Below are 21599 nucleotides of genomic sequence, written 5' to 3' on the forward strand. Positions count from 1 at the left end.
CCCGGTCGCTGGTCAAATAAAAATAAAGTGGAAAAGCTAAAAATATTCGTTTTAATGTAATAATATATTTCAACTTTAAGTTCAAAATGTAAGAATTTTTTTTTTCAACTTTGAAGCTAAATAACTTCAGTTTAGTATGGCGTTGATCAATAAATGATATATATAGACATTAAAATTAAGGTACAATAATTACATATCGAATTCAGTTTAATTAAAGTTTTTTTTTGTTAAATATTATATCATGAATAATTTATAATATTGACTAGTTTATTTTAACAGATAGATGTTAAATATCAAGGCCCTACAAATATTATTTTACTATCTGAATTTATAAATCTATAACTTTTCCTCTGTTTTCTAAATACTTTCGAAATATGGCATCTACAAAAATATGTCAAATACAAATATGTAGTCTGCGTGTGATTTCACATATATGCAAGATAACATTGTCGATCTTCAAAGTCTCAACCGCACCCGATGGTGCATTGGGCACTGCTTCATATAAACGCAGTGTTATCTTGATCATCAACACATGAAGGAAAGGTGATCAGCTCTCCGCTTTAGGTACCAGTCCAGGGTAGTGTTAAATAAATATTGGAGTGAAAAAAACCACGTATATTTTTTTAACCCCCCCCCCTGGGAATCGAACCCGGGACCTCCAGTACGGTAGCCTAGCATGCTGACCATTACACTACGGAGGCTGACAGTTTTGGAAACCGTATTTCAAAACTGTCGATTCCGTTTCATTCTGAGGGCTGAAATAGTTGTATGTTAGCTACTTACCATATTTCTAATTATTATAGTAAATCACTTTATGAAAATGCCTTTATCGTTGCCTTGCATATCGCCAGCTTGAAAATCACGGACACAGTCGGCTATAGTTTCAAAGGCTTACCAATGGCAACCGACAATTAACTTGATTAACATTTCGCAGGGTGCACTAGCGGGCGGTTTCGCTTCGACCCTTCTAGTGGGGTGGATTTCAGTGGGCACGCAGGCGGCGATGGCCAGAGGGGTAATCGTCAATCCTACTAAGCCCGTCAGTATCGAGGGTTGTGACGGCAGGTGGGGTAAATCCAATATTACATTGATGGCGGAAATTTTGATGCCAGAACCAGGGTAAATATCATTCCAGTGCAATTTCTCAGTTAATTATATTATTAACACTCATTTGACTCTCATACACTTAAATTATTACACTCTGTTACAAATAAAGGTCAAGTCATGAATAATTTAGAAAATTTAGAAATACATAAAAATTTAAATTCAGATAAAACATTGATTAATAATATACTGTTTCAAAATACGTCACCATTATTATCAATGTTTCCTTTTACAAAAAATCTTGTTCCTTAACCCCCCCTCCCTGTATTTTTTAACCTATATATACACCTAAATATATTTTTGTTCGTTAGTTTTAATTTGTATCAGAAGATGAAAACATCTGTCGTTTTCGAAACTAGTTGTAAATAAAAATAAAACTTTTTAATTGGTATATTCAAGTGTTCAATTTTAATAAAATAATCATGTCATTCCACAAAGTTAATGCCGAATCAATAAATAATATATTATTAAAACTCTCTTTATCATTTAATGATTCCTTTTTTGAAATATTAGATTAGAATTCGAATAATTCTTTGTATAACGTTGTGTCCACCATTGCTTTAAAAATATCGTTTAAATCTAATGAATCTCTAATAAAATCATAAATTCTCTCATATTTTTATGAATAAAAAACAATGGTTTTTATTTAAGTGGTAATACACAAGGTGAATGAGAATGAGAGTGTTAATAATGGTTTTGTTCAAAAGCCATAGCACTATTTCTTTATATCTATAGGGACGCGAATTGCGATGCATTCGACATTACAAACACCGCATAATAGTTTTGAACGATTCAAAATAAGTATCATAATAAATTTGAAGAGATATTGATATTTATCATTAAAAAATCAATTAAAAGATATAACCACATCATTTTTCAATCAATTAATAATAATAAAAATTAAATTTTAAACTGATCTCTTTTCAAAATCCACTTTTTCCACTAAAATAATATCCAGTTGAGTTATTAAAAAAAGGTACCCGTGTTTCGATTACTCATTTTATTTATTTTGACAAATTTACTTAGATTAACTTTATGGAGGAATTTCAATAAATTAGTAAATACCACTATTTATTAATACATATTATAACACGGGTTTCCATGCATTAATTTTATAGAGAGATTTTAATAAATAGTGGTATTTACCAAGTAAACGCTAGATTTTAAATGGATCAAAATTCCCACACAAGGACTGCCGAACACATTAGTGAAAATTAAATAAACTTATATTATTTTACCCAATAACAAATGACGTTTCAATTTCTACGTAAAATTAATCAAACTTAAATACGGACGCATAATTTCTATTAACATGTGTAAGATAAAATTTCCCTTCTCATATATTTATCCACAACATACAGCGAACAGAGCACTGCAATCAATTGATGAAGTCTTATATTGACCGTAAATAACATGAATCCAGATAATAATCGATAATATTTTTATTACACCTGTTAGTATATATGCTCCGATGAAGACAAGTTCATAAATCTCGATATGATAAGATGATAATATTACTTATTTAACATCCCCGTAATCATTAATTTATGGCAATCTTAATATGTTACTCACTTATATTGGTGTAATGTGAAATGATGTAATTTATGGACATACTTCCATATTATTTTTGACATCTCATCAAAGATGAAGAAGAATATGGAAGTCTGGGCATTTACGGGAGATGTCAAAAATAATATGAAAATAACTCCTGTAATTGGAGATAATCCAGATTTTGTGAACAAGTATTTGGACACACTCAAAATGTTGTACATACTTCCAGTTCAGACAGAGATAGCTAAAGGGTTAAGACATCGCAAAGAAGTGAAATTTTGTTTCTTATATACTTATATTACAAGTCATTAATTTATAAATAAGCAAAACTCTAAGCTACACATGATCCTGTCCAAAACTAGTGTAAGTTCAATACTTTCAAAAATTCGAATTCGAGTAGACCGAATATTGTCATGTCCACTACCCCTCTACATTTTCGAGCTTAGGATAATCTAAATAGCAATCACTGGTCAAATGTCAAAGGTGATCAGGTCGGGCCTAGAGAAGGGGATGGGTTTGTAGAGAGTATATTTAATTCTCTTGTCTCTCTCACGTATCTCTCCTGGTAATCCCTCCTGATTTTTTAAAATAGAATTGAATATAACATGGCTACTTTAAAGAGTAATTCATCATGGCAAGTATGGCACTCTGTTTCACTACAAATTTATATATATATATATATATATATATATATATATATATATATATATATATATATCTTTATATATATATATATATATATATATATATATATATATATCTTTATATATATAAGTATATATATATATATATATATATATATATATATATATATATATATATATATATATAACTCTTTTCTTTCAACTGCCGTTTGAATTTGGAGAAGGAGAAGCGTTTCACTTCTTCTTCTGATCCAGCCCAATTTGTACAACCTAAAAAAGTTTGATTTTAAAATATAACACGTGTTAATACATAAGTGCTTTCATTTAAAACTATTCTTTTTTACATTCAGACATTTTTTTCAAGCTTTTTGTTACCCTAGAGCAGTGGTTCTTAACCTGGGTTCGATTGAACCCCAGGGGTTCGGTGAGTCAGTCTTCCGTATCAATCTGGCAATAACAATAATAAAACAATGCACCTACTCTGCATCGTATATTTTTTTTTACTGGGACTTAAAAAAAGTCATAACAATTGTAATAGATCTATTGTCATAACGTGTCATCATTGAGAAATGTGCATTACTTTGTTTTTGTTTATGATGGATTTGTTCATTTTGTGCACCTAAGTATAAATAAGCACCTATGTTTTGAATTTGAAAAAATCGTATTTTATTTTTCCAATTAAGGGTGCGGTGAACGCACATATGAAACTGGTGGGGTTCGGTACCTCCAACACAGCTAAGAACCACCGCCCTAGAGATAACAAACATATGTATTACAAGCCGGAAAAACATCTCCTATTCTGACTATAATGACATTGTAACCGAAGAATTTAATCAATGTTTCCCCGTTGCGTCCACCACGGGTGTCGCCTGCATCTTTTAGACGTATTGTATTCTGTGCGTGAGGGTTAAAAAGTTTTAATTGCAAAATAAGTTTTGATTAAAAAACAAACCCCTTGAGGTATTTTTTAACGGAAATGGCGTAGACATGATTAAATTACTATTGCTACAACGATTCGTTTTATATGATTGTAATACCAAATATTTGATTATATATTTTTACATAGTCGTAGTACTAGGTATTTTTAACATTTAGAATAAAAACATGGAATTCCAACATTTTGAGTGTGTCCAAACAAAAACTTGTTCACAAATCTTGATTATCTCCAGATTTGTGTTATTTTTATAGGATTTATTTTTTATAAATTTTTTGATATCACAACATAGATGAAGAAGAATATGAAAACCAGCCTATGACGGTCGTAAGCCCCGTTAATGCCCAGACTTCCATATTTGTTTCCATCTATGCTGAGATATCAACAAAAAAATATGCGAAATGTCCACATTACATGACATTTCAAAAAATTGGATAAACCCAATAAGAACCGAATGCTAAAAATGACTGTTTCTTCTTCTAACCCTTGTCCGCACCCCAATGGTGCATAGGGCACTGCACCGTATAGAAGCAGTGTAATCTTGATCATTAAATACACGAAGGAAGGTTGATCAGCCTTCCTCTTCAGGTACCAGTCCGGGGTCATATTAAATAAATATTATACTGAAAAATCACTAATATTTATTTTGACCCTCTTGGGAATCGAACCCGGGACCTCCAGCATGGTAGCCTGGCGCTACAATACACTACAGAGGCGGACAAATTAATGCACAACTCATTAATAAAATACTCGTACAGCAATCCAACTCACAGGCGTTGCCGGGCAAAAATATTTGTTTATTTATAAAAGCAACTCCAGTGCCCTAATAAACCCTAGTAACATTTATCCTATTTTGTATTTTTTGACCCAAATATGTCCGAGAACCAAAATTAACGCCTCGAGTATTGAATAGGAAACAACAGAAGTGACGAGATCGCTAGATAAATAGAAGTATCGGATATTTCATTACACACAGACGTGGAGGAGTAATACGAATAAATCAAAGAGCTACCAGCCCTTAATCAAATATCTTCCTTTGATCTTGTAGAGTAACTGCGCAAATACTCAAACTTCAGTTAGAAGACGATGATGCTATGGTATTTAGTAGAAAAGAATTAAAAATTTCCACGGAGTATGTATAATATTATAAATATTTTCAATATATGTAACACTTCCCGCGCGGTTAGTCTTTCCCTTATTTTTTTAAACACAACTGTTAGTTTAATGTTATATATAACCATTCACTGAGATTTTAGTTTGGTTTCGAGACGTACCTATTCCTTGTTACTTTGTTGCTAACATTTTTGCACAAAAATAGTATTTTTAAAACCGGTTCGTTTCGACGAAGTGATAATAATAATTATAATAAATCTGGATAAATTATAAGGCGTCACTTTCGTAAAATATTACTTTAAGGGCGCTTAATCATTAATGTACATAAATTAAGGGATGAAATATTGTTAATGGGATGCAGATGACGTTAATGAAGTAGCTTAGGGAGAAGGTCATTATCTAATAATTGAGTAAAAATTATTCGTAAACACAGATATTTAACATATTTAAAAGACGATAATTGAGAGAAACATTAATTAAAAAAGGAAATCTAAAAAAGTGACAACTTCATATTATATTCCTCAAACACTACGGTAAAAATCACGGTGGTAGTCGAGTAACCACATTTGTTAAATACATATACGTATTAATCATGGTGGAAGGAAGGCAGGCACTTGGATGCAAAAACTGAGATCACAGACAGGCACCATGGCGTAGTTAAGTAGATGCTCGACTGCGAAATTGACGTCGTGGGTTCGATTCCCGCCAGTAGACAAAATCTTCCTTTTCTTTTTTTTCCTCTTTTTTTAAAGAGGCTTTGTGGGTTGTTCAGTGATATTAAAAAGATATTTTTTGACCGCATTAGATCTATTACAAATATCTTTCGAATGGCGGACACCGTGTTTCTTGATAGCTGCTAAAATATTGTATACCCACAGGCATTGTGAAATTAAACATTAAAAAAATGTATTCTTTCACTTTTAATTATTTTCCATTTAAGCAGACTGAGCCAAAAACAACGCAAGGCTGGGTACAGCAAGTTTATGTATAAAACCAGAAAAGTGTACCGGTTTTCAATATTATTAAGAAGCTTTTGTAATTAAGGCCAAAAAACTCGCGCATTACCTATGAATTGGTTCCATAACGTTTTTAAGCCCAGCGGTGTGTCAGCATCTTAAAAAAAAAAACAAATTCGAGAATATATTGTATGGTACCTACTTACAAATATTCTTCACAACTCATTTGAAAATAAAATTGTGGTCCATCAGAATGTCGGGTCTGTATGGGTCGCGTTTCCATTGTCAACAGCTTTTTTAGGTACTGTCCTCTTTGCTAATAAAATGATGTAAATATACGCATATACAAATTTTAACTTTACTAACTATGGATTTATAATAAATTGCTTTTCCTTTGATCAAAGGGCGAATTTCCATTAAATTTTCCCTGTAATGAAAAACGTCTCAATTTGCATCATGAACGTCACAAACAAGTTTCCAACCTGCAAACTTTGATTAACACATTGATGCTGGGGTTTTATTGATAGAAACGTTTTGATAAAAAAATAAATTAAAAGAAAGTATTTACAGTGAAACCTCTATCTATCGTTTTTCAAGGGACCTATCGAAATAAACTATGAATGCTGCAAAACAATAAATGCGGGAAAACAATAAATGCGGGAAAACAATTTGCATGGCATACCAGTAACTCGAGTGTACTTTTGCAAATTTGCAAAAGTATTTAAAATGGTTTATTTAAATAAAATAAAGACAATTGATTACTATTTTTAATTTTTATAGTCCAAAATATCAAATTTGGAGCGTAGTTCAAACGATGAATGCGATAAAATGGTGATAGAGAAACGATCAATTCGATCTTTTTTTGTATGAAATGAATCCGGGGTATAAGAAATAAACGACACATCCGGGAAAACGATTATTCGAGGAACGATAGATAGAGGTTTCACATATATATATATATATATATATATATATATATATATATATATATATATATATATATATATATATATATATATATATATATATATATATATATATATATATATATATATATATATATATATATATATATATATATATATATATATATATATATATATATATATATATATATATATATATATATATATATATTTGTGTTTTTTTTAATACCTTTTATTATATTTTTAAACTTAAAAAACGATCTCCTGAAAAATCATGTTTTTTTATTTATGACTTTGTTGAAAGGAGTGAGCGAAATGTCCACGGAAATTCCGCATCCCGACGCTTATCCGCTAAGAAAATAATGTCTTTCAATTAACTTTCAGTTAGAACCATAAAATAAAACTAGTTTTTTATTGCTTTTTTTATGAGACAGTTCATTCAACAAACAAAATACTTTTTTTTCACTATCGTAATCATCAATCGCTATATAATACATTTCTAAAGTGGAATTTAAGAAAATAAGCAATGTAAGTACGGGACTGATTCATGTGTATGCGTATGTACATAGATGTATGTGTGTAGCAAAGGCGGTCAGTGACTTTATATATATATATATATATATATATATATATATATATATATATATATATATATATATATATATATATATATATGTATATATATATATATATATATATATATTTATATATATATATATATATATATATATATATATATATATATATATATATATATATATATGAAAGGTCCGCTTCAAATTTTTGCTATAGGTACTATTCTTTTGTGGCAAAATTATAAAATTGAGGGAGAAATATGAACTTGTTGTTAATAAGTGCATCGAGAGAATAGGAGAATGGATGGCTGAAAATTGGATGAACATTGAACCGTCTAAAACAGAATCTAAGTCATCATCTAGCTACACCTTAACGACAGAATTTCATTGATAACTCGGTACCACCCAATTCGAGGAGTATCACATCACCGACTGTCAAATTGCTGGGCGCGATCTTAGATTCTGATCTCTCCCTTCACACTCAAAAGTACATGTTTTTATCAGCTAAGGCAAATTAAGAGCATTTTTAATAATCTGCCAGTTGATGCTGCCGTCGATTGATAAATCGTTCACTCCTTTCAAGAACGTCATAAATCAAAAATCGTCAATTTTCAGCTGTGTATGTTTTCGGAATGCTCAGAAAAAGTACTATATCCCAGCAAATAAATTTACTTAATATTTACCCGCTAAAGGGCAGAAAATATTATTTTCGCATTTTGAAGAAAAGGTATTGTTTAATCATTTTTTTAAATATACAAAATATTTTTCAAATGGAGAAAAAACCTTCAGGTTTTACCTAAAAAGGTCTGTAGCACAGTAAAAAATTCAATAAGTGGCTTCATATTTATTTTTAATATATTGTGTTATATTTTTAAACTTTAAAAACGTTCTCCTGAAAAATCAAGTTTTTTTATTTATGACGTTCTTGAAAGGAGTGAGCGAAATGTACAATAGTATCAAACAGTAGTCAATTGTCTTAAATGTACTAAAGTTTATTCTACTTACATAAACAAGAGTCTGATTGGCCAACAAACTGTTAATAATACAACATATATGGTAGACTTCGTGAGAATACCGTTTCAATTTATTATTTCTTTCGTCCAAGATAGTCATTTTCAAGACTGCATCCCCGAGGAAAGAAATAATACATGTTGGTATTCCTTTGTTTCCACTTACACGCACATCTTCAAGACACGAATAGGTAATAAATAGTTTACGAACACTCAATTAATGTCTACATAAACTAGTATCTAACTTCTGCCAAAGTACTTTTGCAGTCTTGAAGTGCTTGAATAATATAATATATTAAATAATTTATCGTACAATATATACCCGCTTATTATTATTTATTTTTTATTTTACAAATGGCAGTTTAAACCACCAGAGTACAGTGATTTACCCAGAACAAGCTAGATGAAGGGAAAAAAATTATTCCACGGTTTGATTGTTCTAGGTTTTACGAATAATATTTGGTTGTTTTTTAACACAAACGCATTTTCTTATAATTTAGAAGCTTTGAGAATATTTTTATTAAAAATAACTTAAGTACGGAATAAAAAATGTATTAAAAAAAATCGGTATTGTTGTTACAATAAAATTATGTACACAATTAATGACAGCTTAAATTTAAGAAAATTTTTTTACTCATACCTCAACTTATGATGGCCTCTGATCAAAACCATTTTTGGACCAAAATCGTTGTGATTCTTAAATAATAATCAAGTAGAAACTTAAACCTGCGCTAGACAAATAATTACTAGCCTATATCAACGTAGAATTATTGTTTTTTTTCTTCTTTATGAAATGTGATTGAAGTGTCGCTGTCAGAAGCCACTTTGAATTGCTGTTATTGTACACACTTTACGGAAATAATTTAGATTACAATAATAAACATAAAATTTCATTAGTGAATAACATAATAAATAAATAATTATCACGACCCATCATCAATCTCACAATCAAACGAATTAGGTATTAAATAATGCCCTTTGTCATATGGATGAACATCACTTGCCACCTGATGTGTTGCTATTGAAGGCGGGACAATTAAATTTAAGTCTTCCATTGGTAATCTATCGGTTCTCTTTCTAGACACTTTTCAAATATCTGTATATAAGTGCTGTGATCAGAGCTTCCGTCACAACCCCATTTGCTAATTAATGTGAATGACGAATCAAAAGTTATATTTAGGTCAATTTCACTTTGAGCTTTAATTCAATTCAGTTGTTTTATCCAGTATGGCTTGAAGTTCAATTTCAGCAAGCACAGAAATATGTTCATCTGAAGGGTAACACAACTTTTTGGACTTAAAAAAAAATACGATTAGATGGAAACACTTCATGCCTCCATTGACCACTTCCGCCTCGTCACTGTTCATCTACCTGCCACCACAAATAACAAAACCAGATTTCCCTTTTTCTAGAGATTTTTAACTTTTTCTCATCAAAGTAGGTACATTTTTATGACCCGACATCCGATTTGCTACTTCAGCAACTGTGGTTCACTCACTGGCCTTGAGATCGACTTCCTCCAGATGATGCAAAACAACATAGCTGATGCATTCTTATTTTAAATTGTATATCTGCACCCTCTAAACAACTTTTAGTTTTATTTAAAAAATGGTCCATCTTCATACGGCTGCAGCCCACTTTTCAGATAATTTTGATGAGCAACATGAATCTCTTATCTGTGAATCAAAAGTCATATGTGTAACACTAAATTTTTGCACAATGAAATCCGTTAGACGAGAATTTTGTTATTTTTTCTTTCGTATATATCCGCCATTCTTCAAGTAATCCGTTATGTTTGCACAAATATATTTAAAAACCTAACAGTGTTTTATAATATTAAGTGTAAAATTAATTTTTGATAGCTGTCTCACCCTGCTTGTACGAAAATGCTGCTCAACTTATTTGCTGTGATCAATTAATTATATTAATTGTTTCACGAATTTACCAGAATTAATTTTCGTTTTTAGCAGCGAGAGAGTAATTGTAAAAGAAAAGTGAAGAGTCGATAATCTATTTCGACGGAAATTGAAAACCACTTTTTTGACATCCTTTAATTTTGTTTCCAATCACGAAGCACAGTGATCCCCAAAGTAAGGAGCCCCCGCTGGCACTGCAGAGCTCCAGAGGGGTGGTAAATGGCAGGTAGACAAAACAATAACAATAGTAGGAAGATTGTATTACACTATTAATTAACTATTATTAAGAAGATTGTAATTACACTATTAACAGCTATTAATATCAAAGATACATAAAAAATGTATAAATTAAATGTTAAAACCAAACACTGATTTATATGAAACATCATTGTGTATCATTATATCGATTTCAAAATTTCAACTTTTCATTTAAAAACGATATTTACTAGGAACTTGAAATAATTGAAAACAATATGCATTATTATTTTTCATAAATTTACGCGTTGAAGACAATATTTTCGCACTTGAAATTATAAGCAAAAAACGTCGTATTGTGATTCTTTCCAGACACATTTTGTGTTCATTCAAAATATTGTCTTCAACGTGTAAAATTTTGATAAATAAAAGTAGAAAATTATTTTTTTAATTTTCAGTTACTAGTAAATATTATTTTTAAATTAAAAGTTCAAATTTGAAATCGATTAAGTGATTTGCGTAATTGAGAGAATTATTTCCAGTACGTAGTGTAGAAAAACCGACTAATCGGTGTTTGGTCGTTTACGTTTGGCAGCGAAAAGCCGACTAGTCGGCTTTTGGTAGTTAATATGTTAACTTTTTTTTGATATCTCATCAAAGATGAAGAAGAATTTGGAAGTCTGGGCATTTACGGGGTTGACAACCATCATAGGCTGGTTTAAGTGATCACTTTACACAAGTGTAACATTCACCAATTCTACCCATTATTGACAACCACACTACTCAAATTCTTGGAAGCTCCATGTATATGAACCAATTATGAAACTTTGGGTGAATTTTGAATTTTGAAACGTGAGGTCCGAACCCTGGATTATAATCACACACATAAATAATATGAAAATAACTCCTGTAATTGGAGATAATCCAGATTTTGTGAACAAGTATTAGGACAAACTTAAAATGTTGTAAATGTGTCAACAGTTGACATATTTTTTTAAAATCTAAATAATCAAATACGAATTGTAATTCCGTTGGGAAAATAAGTAAAATTTTCGAACTTATCTAGAATGATACATTTTGCCATACTTGTTCGTACAGTACGTATATCATCTGAGTGCAGTTTGGAAAAACCTTACCAACTTGTGCTCAGCGCTTTGGTTAGGACAATACAGGTTAGGATCACAAACAAATAGTAGATAGACTCAGCGATCTTCTTTAAAATGAACTCTCTGGAAGATCGTAGAAAATCAGCAGATGTGATCTTCTTTTATAGATTGTTAAACCCATACATTGATTTGCCGGAATTACTGGAAAGTATTTTTATTATGAGAACTGTTGAATATTAAGAGAAAAATAAGAGAATAGAGGAGTGATTATGTAATTTTATGTAAATCAAAATTTAATAACCAACATGAACGACCAAACTCTGACTGTGAAAATTATTGAAAAAAAACATTGTATTGCAAGAAAAATAATGATTTTATTCAATTCTGTGAGAAAGACCACTTGGTCTTCCATTTTTTAATACACTGAACAGGCAGAGTCCATGTGTGTGGGAGTATTTGATTTGAGCATGCTTAAAGTCTGTTAAACTCATACATTTGATTCACCGGAATCGCTGAAACGTATAAGTTTTAGAGTTCTTGGTCGTATCACCAGGACAACTGACACCCTAGCGCTTCCCACGAGTAGAACAAACTCTAAACAAGGTTCCTATATTTATCGTTCATCGAAATTGGTCAACGATGAATATGGGAATTTTGATATGTTCTACTCGATGTTGCCAGCACTGCTATAGTGCATAGTAAGCCGATGTTTATATCGTGGTGTGTCTCAATTTTAACTTTATATGTCTTGGAGCTTTGATCTTTCCCTTTTCCTCTATTCCTTCCTCCCGCCCCTCTTCCAGGTATCTAGAATTAACGACATATCGCTCACTCCTTTCAATATCAAAAAACTTGATTGTTCAGGAGATCGTTTAAGAATATAATGAAATGTATGAAAAATAAATATCAAGTCACTATTGAACTTTGTACCATGCAACATATCTTTTTAGGTAAAACCTGGAGGTTTTTTCTCCATTTGAAAAATATTTAGTATTTTCAAAAAATAATTAAACAATACCTTTTCTTCAAAATGCAAAAACAACACTTTCTGCCCTGTAGCGGGTAAATATTAAGTTAAAAATATGCCACTTTTGCTAGCATATAGCACCTACATTTTCTGGGCATTCCGAAAACATGCACAACTGAAAATTTACGATTTTTAAATATGACATTGTTGAAAGGAGTGAGCGATATGTGAAATTGTGTAAGTGGAATTTTACAATTACCTGTTTTTTTTGTTACTCAATATTGTTTATGTATGTATTTATGTAACTGTTCTGTTAAATTTCCAAATAAATAAATAGAAAAAAAAATTAACGATTAGTAAAATATGTTATATTTTTAATTTCAGTGAAACTCCATTTGCATTGTACCGCATATCATACCTTTATTACACCCTTATTGGAACAGCTACCGCTATCTCAGTCGGTTTGATAGTATCTTTCCTCACAGGACCAAATGACCCGGCTATGGTATGCTATATTAATTTTATATGTTATTTAAAAAATCACTATCGATAAAATTAAGAAAGGTGTGTTGAGATGGTTTGGACATGTGGAACATATGAGTGAGGAAAGAACGGTTAAACAAATTTATGAGGCGAATGTAGTAGGAAAAAGAAGCAGAGGAAGACCGAAGAAAACTTGTCATAATCAGGTATGTCAAATACTTGAAAGCGGCCGGGTCAGGAGTTGAAATAATCGGCTGGTATGTATGAGGAGGCACGAATGTGGAAAAGGCGAAGAATGTTTGCAAATGAAGGGTGGTATGGCGTTCCATTCTCTGCCTACCCCTGCGGCGAAGCAGCATGATGGTTAGTTTGTTAGTTAGTTAGTTATAATATTAAAATAAAAACAAACAAACAAACCATACTCAAACATTTCAAGATTTCTTTTTTATTTACTCATCATATTAAAAATAATCGTTTAAATTATAAATATATGTATGTCTCTATAATTCTAAGACATTGAGATTGAAAGTTTATAAATTTAAAAGTAGCGATTTCGTTGATTTTTTTAATCCAACAGAAAATTGATCATATGAGTATGTACTACGCCTGTTCAATAAATATCCCGTATTTAGTGATTTTTTAAATATTTTTTTCCTGAATATCTATTAGGTTGGTGCATAAGTAACGTCGTATTTTTTCATGAAAACAAAAATTTTTTTTTTTTCGCATATACTTTACTAATTTAGTTAATTACATATTTTCAATTATTTTAAATGACTTTCTTCCATCTTTCTGACAACTTTTTAATCCCATTTGAATATAAACTTTCGGGTTTCGTTGCAAAGAACGTTTCTAGTGCTGTTTTCACCTTTTTTAAAGGTGTAAACATTTTGTTAAGATAAAAAAAGTGTGAAAATCAAAAGGAGCTAAATCAGGAGAGTAAGGTGGATGCTTCAAAACATCCCATTTTTAGCTCCTTAACTTTATGTTGTGTTATCATCGCAGAATGTGGCCGCGCGTTTTACCCACATGATCCTACTTGGAACCCGTTCCAATGCGATGCAGATGCCTCACCACCGTAGATTGATCAATATCTTCAAGTATGGCTTTCAGTACATCATCATCGGTGGTTGAAGGGCGTCCCGATCTTTCTTCATCAGCTGTTGATAATTCCCAGATCTGAATTTAGCAAACCATCGTTGACTGCTTCGAACTTCGATAGCATCTCTGCCGATAACATCACGTATGTTTTTGGTTGCCTTAGTTGTATTGTTACTTTTATCGAATTCAAAAATATGCACTCTTTTCTCTGACATTTAAAAAATTCACAAGGGCTCTATATAGCACAACCGCTAACCGTAAACTGAATAAAATGTTAGAAAAAAAAACCCTCCTTACATGATATAAAAACAACATTAAGAACAAACTGTTAACACAGTTGGTAAAAAAATATGCCACAGATTACGGAAAAATACAACATTACTAATGCATCAACCTAATATTTTGTTCCTTCAAATGTTCTATAAAGTCCTGTTTTTTAAATTATTTATTTCAGGTACACAGAGACCTTTTGACGCCAATTATTCACAGGTTTCTTCCAAAACAGAATGTTCAACCCAAAGAGCCAAGATTGACCAAGGATAATATTCTGCTCAACTACCAAAAAACATTACACAGGGAAAGCCTTAGACAGGATCAATTTAATAAGGTTTGTCTACTCCAAATAATCAGTTGACTTATAATCAGTACAAAGCACAAAAGTAAGATTTATTCGGTTATGGGATTCAAAATTTTCAAGAACCGGTTCGCCCTTTAGGTACTACCCCTACCCCCCCCCCCTTTAATTCTTTTAAAAAATTTTATTCTGCACATAAATAGACTGAGAATGCTCCGATACATGATCTCAACCGGAATATTGCCTGACAACAAAGGGTTAAGGACCGGTTCGGCGAACTCTAGAAAAATTAGGCACCGGTTCTAGCGAACCGGTGCGAAACGGCTGAATCCCACCACTGGATTTAGTACTGCAGTCTCAACTATCAAAACTGTAAACTTATATTTTATTTCATTTAATTTTACTGGTCAAATTATGAGATAAAAATAAAAATGAAAAGGGTATTTTCTAGCGTTTCTCGAGTATGCGAATATAATCCAGGATTCGGACCTCACTTACATGTACAAATGAAAGAGTTTCTGATAAATAAAAAGCTTATCTCATCTCATCATGGATGTGCCCAGTGAAATTATAGTTGATTCAAACAGTTGGTTTCGAAATTGATCAATATAAAGAAGTTCCAAGAATTTGAGTAGTGTGGTTGTCAATCAAGCATAGAATTGGTAAATGTTACACGTGTGTAAAGTGATCACTTAAACTAGCCTATGACGGTCGTAAGCCCCATAAATGTCCAGACTTCCATATTCTTCTTCATCCATGTTGAGATATCAAAAAAATAATTTTATTTCATCTAAAAATTACCAATTCTAATATCCGATTGGTAAGTTTAACCGATTAATTAGACAATTCGAATTATATTTCCTTAAAGGAGCCTGCGACATATCTGAAGTGAGGCTCTTTACCCAGGATATCAACTATATAGTATATATTACAGAAGTTAATATTGTAATGCTTAAGCTGAGATGAGCATTATCGATAAAATTAAGAAAGGTGCGTTGATATGGTTTGGACATGTAGAACGAATGAGTGAGGAAAGAACGGTTAAACAAATTCATGAGGCGAATGTTATTGAGAAAAGAAACAGAGGAAGACCGAGAAAAACATGGCACGATCAGGTATGCCAAATACTTGAAAGTGGTCAGGTTAGGAGTCGTAACAATCGGCGGGTATGTATGAGGAGATGCATGAACGTGGAAGAGGCGAAGAATGTTTGCAAGGACAGAGTGGTGTGGCGCTCTATTCTCTCTGCCTACCCCTGCGGGGAAGCGGCGTGATGGTTAGTTAGTTAGTTTTTTAATACTGTAACTACTTACTGAATGTTACATCAATTTAAATTACATTTAGTAAAAACACTTCCATTTCTATGTATGGTACTTCCTGGCAATTACTGACCGACATCCGCTTCAAAATGACAAACTCGTTAGAAATAAAAGTCCAGAAGTGAATCCAGAAGTAAAGTTAAAGTTATTTACATTACGTTGTTTAACTTTTCAACGTAATTACGCTGAAAAGTTCAAGAGGAAAACTTATAAAGGAACTCGCTGAAATTCCAGCTCAAAGCAAGAGATTTTATTAATTAATGTTATTTCCATTCGATAAAAATTAAAAATGAATAAATTGTTTTTAGTAAAATGAATAAATTACTTGAAGTGACATTAATTTAATACTATCTTTTGAGTTGTCAGCTAAAATAAGGGTGACATACATCAATGAGTAACGCACTTCAAATGCGTATTTTTATATGATATTATTTTAATCGCTAATAACATTGTACTTATTTATTTTTTCTTTGATATTTCAGAATACGATTGAATTGCAAGAGAACAATATCACGAAATAAACAATATAATTAAGATTTTTTCAAGAAAATATTTTTCTTATGTTTTTTTTTCATGAAAATAATTATTCTATCCAGATTCTCGATAACTCATTGGTGTAATTTTCATATAATAAATTAATTTTTTTAATGATTAATAAATTGATTAACATAGAAAAAAAAATAAAATAGTGTACCCAACCTATTCACATTTATTTAATGAACACATAGGTACATACAAACCTATTAACCATTTATGGAATAGATACTTTTTGGGTTATACTTTGAATTATATCCTCTTAAAAATAGGACTCTTTCATAATCAGAGGCTGTCTAAAAACGAAGCACTCAAATTTCGAAAAGCGTAGATGAACAGAAATGGTTTTGACGAACATGCGATCGAGTTGGAACATAAATTAAAGATCCACCTGTAACCCTTCTCAGACCAAGAAATAGGCACCAAGCGCATGACTGTGTAAATTTATAAAACAACGATATCATGAATAGAGATTCAAGGCTCATACACAATTCCGCATAGTATCATGTATATATATATATATATATATATATATATATATATATATACAGTATCTACTCAATGAATTAGGGCCACCCATTATTTTTTTGAATACTCTGAAATCTTTTGGATTATTATATTTATTTTACATAAATACTTTAAGTTTTCTATTGACATCTAATATCATGTATATTACCTTCAATAATATGTAAAATATACCTGGATTATTTAAGCCTTTAAAAAATTTAAACCCTTTTTCTGAGAAAGGTCCCTAATTAGCACAGGTAGACAGATAGTTGAAAGTTCAAAAAATAGTCCTATCTCATTTATTAGTGAAGTTTCTTGAGTTCTGGTTGTTGTTTTGTTCAGAGAGGTTATATAGTTATCGTGTCTTGTGAAAAAAACTTAATTTTTAATTTTAGTTCATAAAGTATAACTTTTTTTTGTAAACACAAGTGTTTTTTTAAAAAAAGACAAAATGGGAAAAAGTAAAGACATTTCTGAGGAAAAAAAGTCTAGTGTTATAGTGCTATTGAAATTAGAAATACTATCCAATAGAGAAATTTCAAAAAAAGAAAACGTTTCTCGTCAAACAGTGGACAGAATTTCAAAATCAATAAAAAATCAGTCACCCGTCACCAGCAATCGGTGAAAGAACTGTCGTAGGATTAGAAAAACAACACCGAGGACTGATCGAAAAATCGTTCAAAGTGCCTTAGAAAACCGTAGTGCATCAGCAAAAACATTAAAAATAAAATTGGAAGAAGAGGGTATAAATATATCGGTATCAACACTGAGGCGACGTCTTTACGAAGTAAATCTGAAATGCAGGCGCCCTGTAAAAGTACCAAAATTGACACCACGAATGAAAGCGGATCGATTAAAATGGGCCAGGCTACATCGAAATTACTCGGTAGATGATTGGAAAAAGGTATTTATTTAAATTGAATTTTCAACATATCATTTTAGTAAATAAACTTATATATTTGAATTAAACTTAAATTTTCATTATTTTTCAGGTCATCTTTAGTGATGAGTGCCGGTTAGAAGCCGTGACAGAGAGCCGTTGATTCGTCAGGAGAACACCAATGGAACGTTACAATGAGGCCTGTGTGGTAAAAGTTATCAAACACCCCCCTGCAACAATGATATGGTCATGTATTATTAACAATTTACCTGGGTCGTTGTTTTTCGTGGAAACAACAATGAACTAAAATTCCTATAAGCAGGTCCTCGAACGAATTTTATTGCCCTTCTACCATACACTCGACCCAACAGAAGGTCCATACACCTTCATGCAGGATGGGGCACCTTGCCACCGGGCTAAATCAATAATAAAATTTTTGTCTAACAAAAATCTGCCTTTGCTCCCCTGGCCTGGAAATTCTCCGGACCTTAATCCTATAGAAAACGTATGGAGCATGTTAAAAAATAAGGTATACTCATTTCCAAATCCGACAGTAGACTGTCTAAAAAAAAATATTCAAAAAATTTGTTCAGAAGACGAAGAAATAAAAACATCATAAAACAGTGCATTTTAAGTATGCCAAAAAGAATTGAGGCAGTTATTTCTGCCAAAGGTGGAAATACTAAATACTAACTATATTTATATGAAAATATATGCATAATTTAAGCGTAATAAAGTGTTCATGTGTAAATAAAATTCAATGTTGTTTTATTCAAGGTTTTCTCTGAGTTATTCCTGTTTGAATTGAGAAATTGCGCGAAATTCTGCGTGGCCCTAATTCATTGAGTAGATACTGTATATATATATATATATATATATATATATATATATATATATATATATATATATATATATATATATATATATATATATATATATATATATATATATATATATATATATATATATATATATATATATATATATATATATATATATATATATATATATATATATATATATATATATATATATATATATATATATATATATATATATATATATATATATATATATATATATATATATATATATATATATATATATATATATATATATATATATATATATATATATATATATATATATATATATATATATATATATATATATATATATATATATATATATATATATATATATATATATATATATATATATATATATATATATATATATATATATATATATATATATATATATATATATATATATATATATATATATATATATATATATATATATATATATATATATATATATATATATATATATATATATATATATATATATATATATATATATATATATATATATATATATATATATATATATATATATATATATATATATATATATATATATATATATATATATATATATATATATATATATATATATATATATATATATATATATATATATATATATATATATATATATATATATATATATATATATATATATATATATATATATATATATATATATATATATATATATATATATATATATATATATATATATATATATATATATATATATAAATATATATATATATATATATATATATATATATATATATATATATATATATATATATATATATATATATATATATATATATATATATATATATAGTAGAAAGAAATAACAGCAAGATGAATGATATCATTAATATATTGGAAATTATCCGAACAGAAAAGTTTGTCGACTTTCTCGAAAAACACTTAAATAAAAATCACACACCTTGAAGAAAGGACCAATAATGCAGTCAAAATATCGGTAGGAGGATATACATAATACCCTAAAACCTCGAGTAGGTAATGTATTTTTAACAATGAAAATATACATGCATATTTAGGAAATACTGTTAGCCAAAATTATTTAAAAGTTATCATTAGTATTACATGACTTTTGGTACCACACGTTAATAAACTTATAAATAAATAAATGTATTTTATTTACTTTGTGAGGTTGTTTTTGTTTGAAAAAATGATGTAACAAACCCCGTTCCTCAATATTTTCCTTTTGACCCAATCAAAGCACCCTGGGACAATCTCAAAGCGGCTCTCAACTCTTGGGCCGATGAGGTTTTTGGTCTCAGGAAAGGAGGAAGACATTGTTGGATGTTATTTAAGTAAACATAGTCGACCGCGAGACTACTCTAGCTTTCCATAAAGTAGGGTGAACCGAGACTTGTCGACTCCATACCCGCCCCTAAATTATTCCATAGATTCGCGATATTTCTTAGGCTCGTAAGTAGTTTATAATAGGTTACCCTTATTTATTTATGCAGTTCACGGCCTGATTTTTATAAACTTTTTATTCGATATTTTGATATCGGGTTACGTTATATAATTACAAATATACTGTGATTAATCTATGTGTCATCTGATGAAAAGATCTTTATATTGAACGTACAACATACAGAAAACCAATATCCCAGATGTCAAGGCAGAACTTTGTAGTCGAGTAGATAAAGTAATTACTGGAGGATGGATCCCATTTAACTTTGTTAATTAATTGTGTTTTAGTTCCAATCGTTTTACGTTCTTCATTCTATTTCTCTTTTGTCTGAATTTATTTTATCTATACCATACATTGTACTAGGGTATTACTGCGCCGTACATTCTAATAGGGTATTATTGCATTGTAATAGGGTATGTTGCACCTTGCACCATACATTGTAATAGGGGAATAGTGCAAATTGTAGTTTTTTTTATTTGTTATATTAAAAAATATTAAATATTTTTATGGGGGTTTTCATTCGAACCCTCATCCGCACCCCAATGGTGCATAGGGCACTGAATCATATAAACGCAGTGTTATCTTGATCGTTAAAACACGAAGGAAAGGTGATCAGCCCTCCGCCTCAGGTAATATTGAATAAATATAAGAGTGAAAAAATCACTTATATTTATTAGACCCCCCCTGGGAATCGAACCCGAGACCTCCAGAACGGTAACTGAGAGTGCTGACCATTACACTACGGAGGCGGACAAAAATATGGGGGTTAATAACTCCATAAATAGTATGTTTGCCCTAAAAAATTATTACATTTATACATATGACGAAGGGTTTACATTAAATCAATATACCTCGTTTTTACATTCCTATGTTTATGTTTTCCTATTCTTAATA

General features: G+C 30.3%; 1 protein-coding gene across 1 annotated transcript in view; it reads left to right on the forward strand.

Annotated features, from left to right (window-relative positions):
- Positions 1 to 17176, forward strand: part of LOC148312930 (sodium-coupled monocarboxylate transporter 2-like) — a 46767-nt gene extending 29591 nt beyond the window's left edge. The window contains exons 10-13 of the mRNA XM_088271731.1: positions 935 to 1119; positions 13382 to 13502; positions 15036 to 15188; positions 16957 to 17176. Of these exons, the coding sequence (XP_088127857.1) occupies positions 935 to 1119; positions 13382 to 13502; positions 15036 to 15188; positions 16957 to 16995 (498 nt within the window). The 3' untranslated portion in view covers positions 16996 to 17176. The remainder of the gene's footprint in view (positions 1 to 934; positions 1120 to 13381; positions 13503 to 15035; positions 15189 to 16956) is intronic.
- The last annotated feature ends 4423 nt before the right edge of the window (positions 17177 to 21599 follow it).

This window comes from Brachycentrus maculatus, unplaced genomic scaffold (assembly GCF_059751285.1).
Source record: "Brachycentrus maculatus isolate JH-2025_06_01 unplaced genomic scaffold, ASM5975128v1 h1tg000029l, whole genome shotgun sequence".
Lineage (NCBI taxonomy): Eukaryota > Metazoa > Arthropoda > Insecta > Trichoptera > Brachycentridae > Brachycentrus > Brachycentrus maculatus.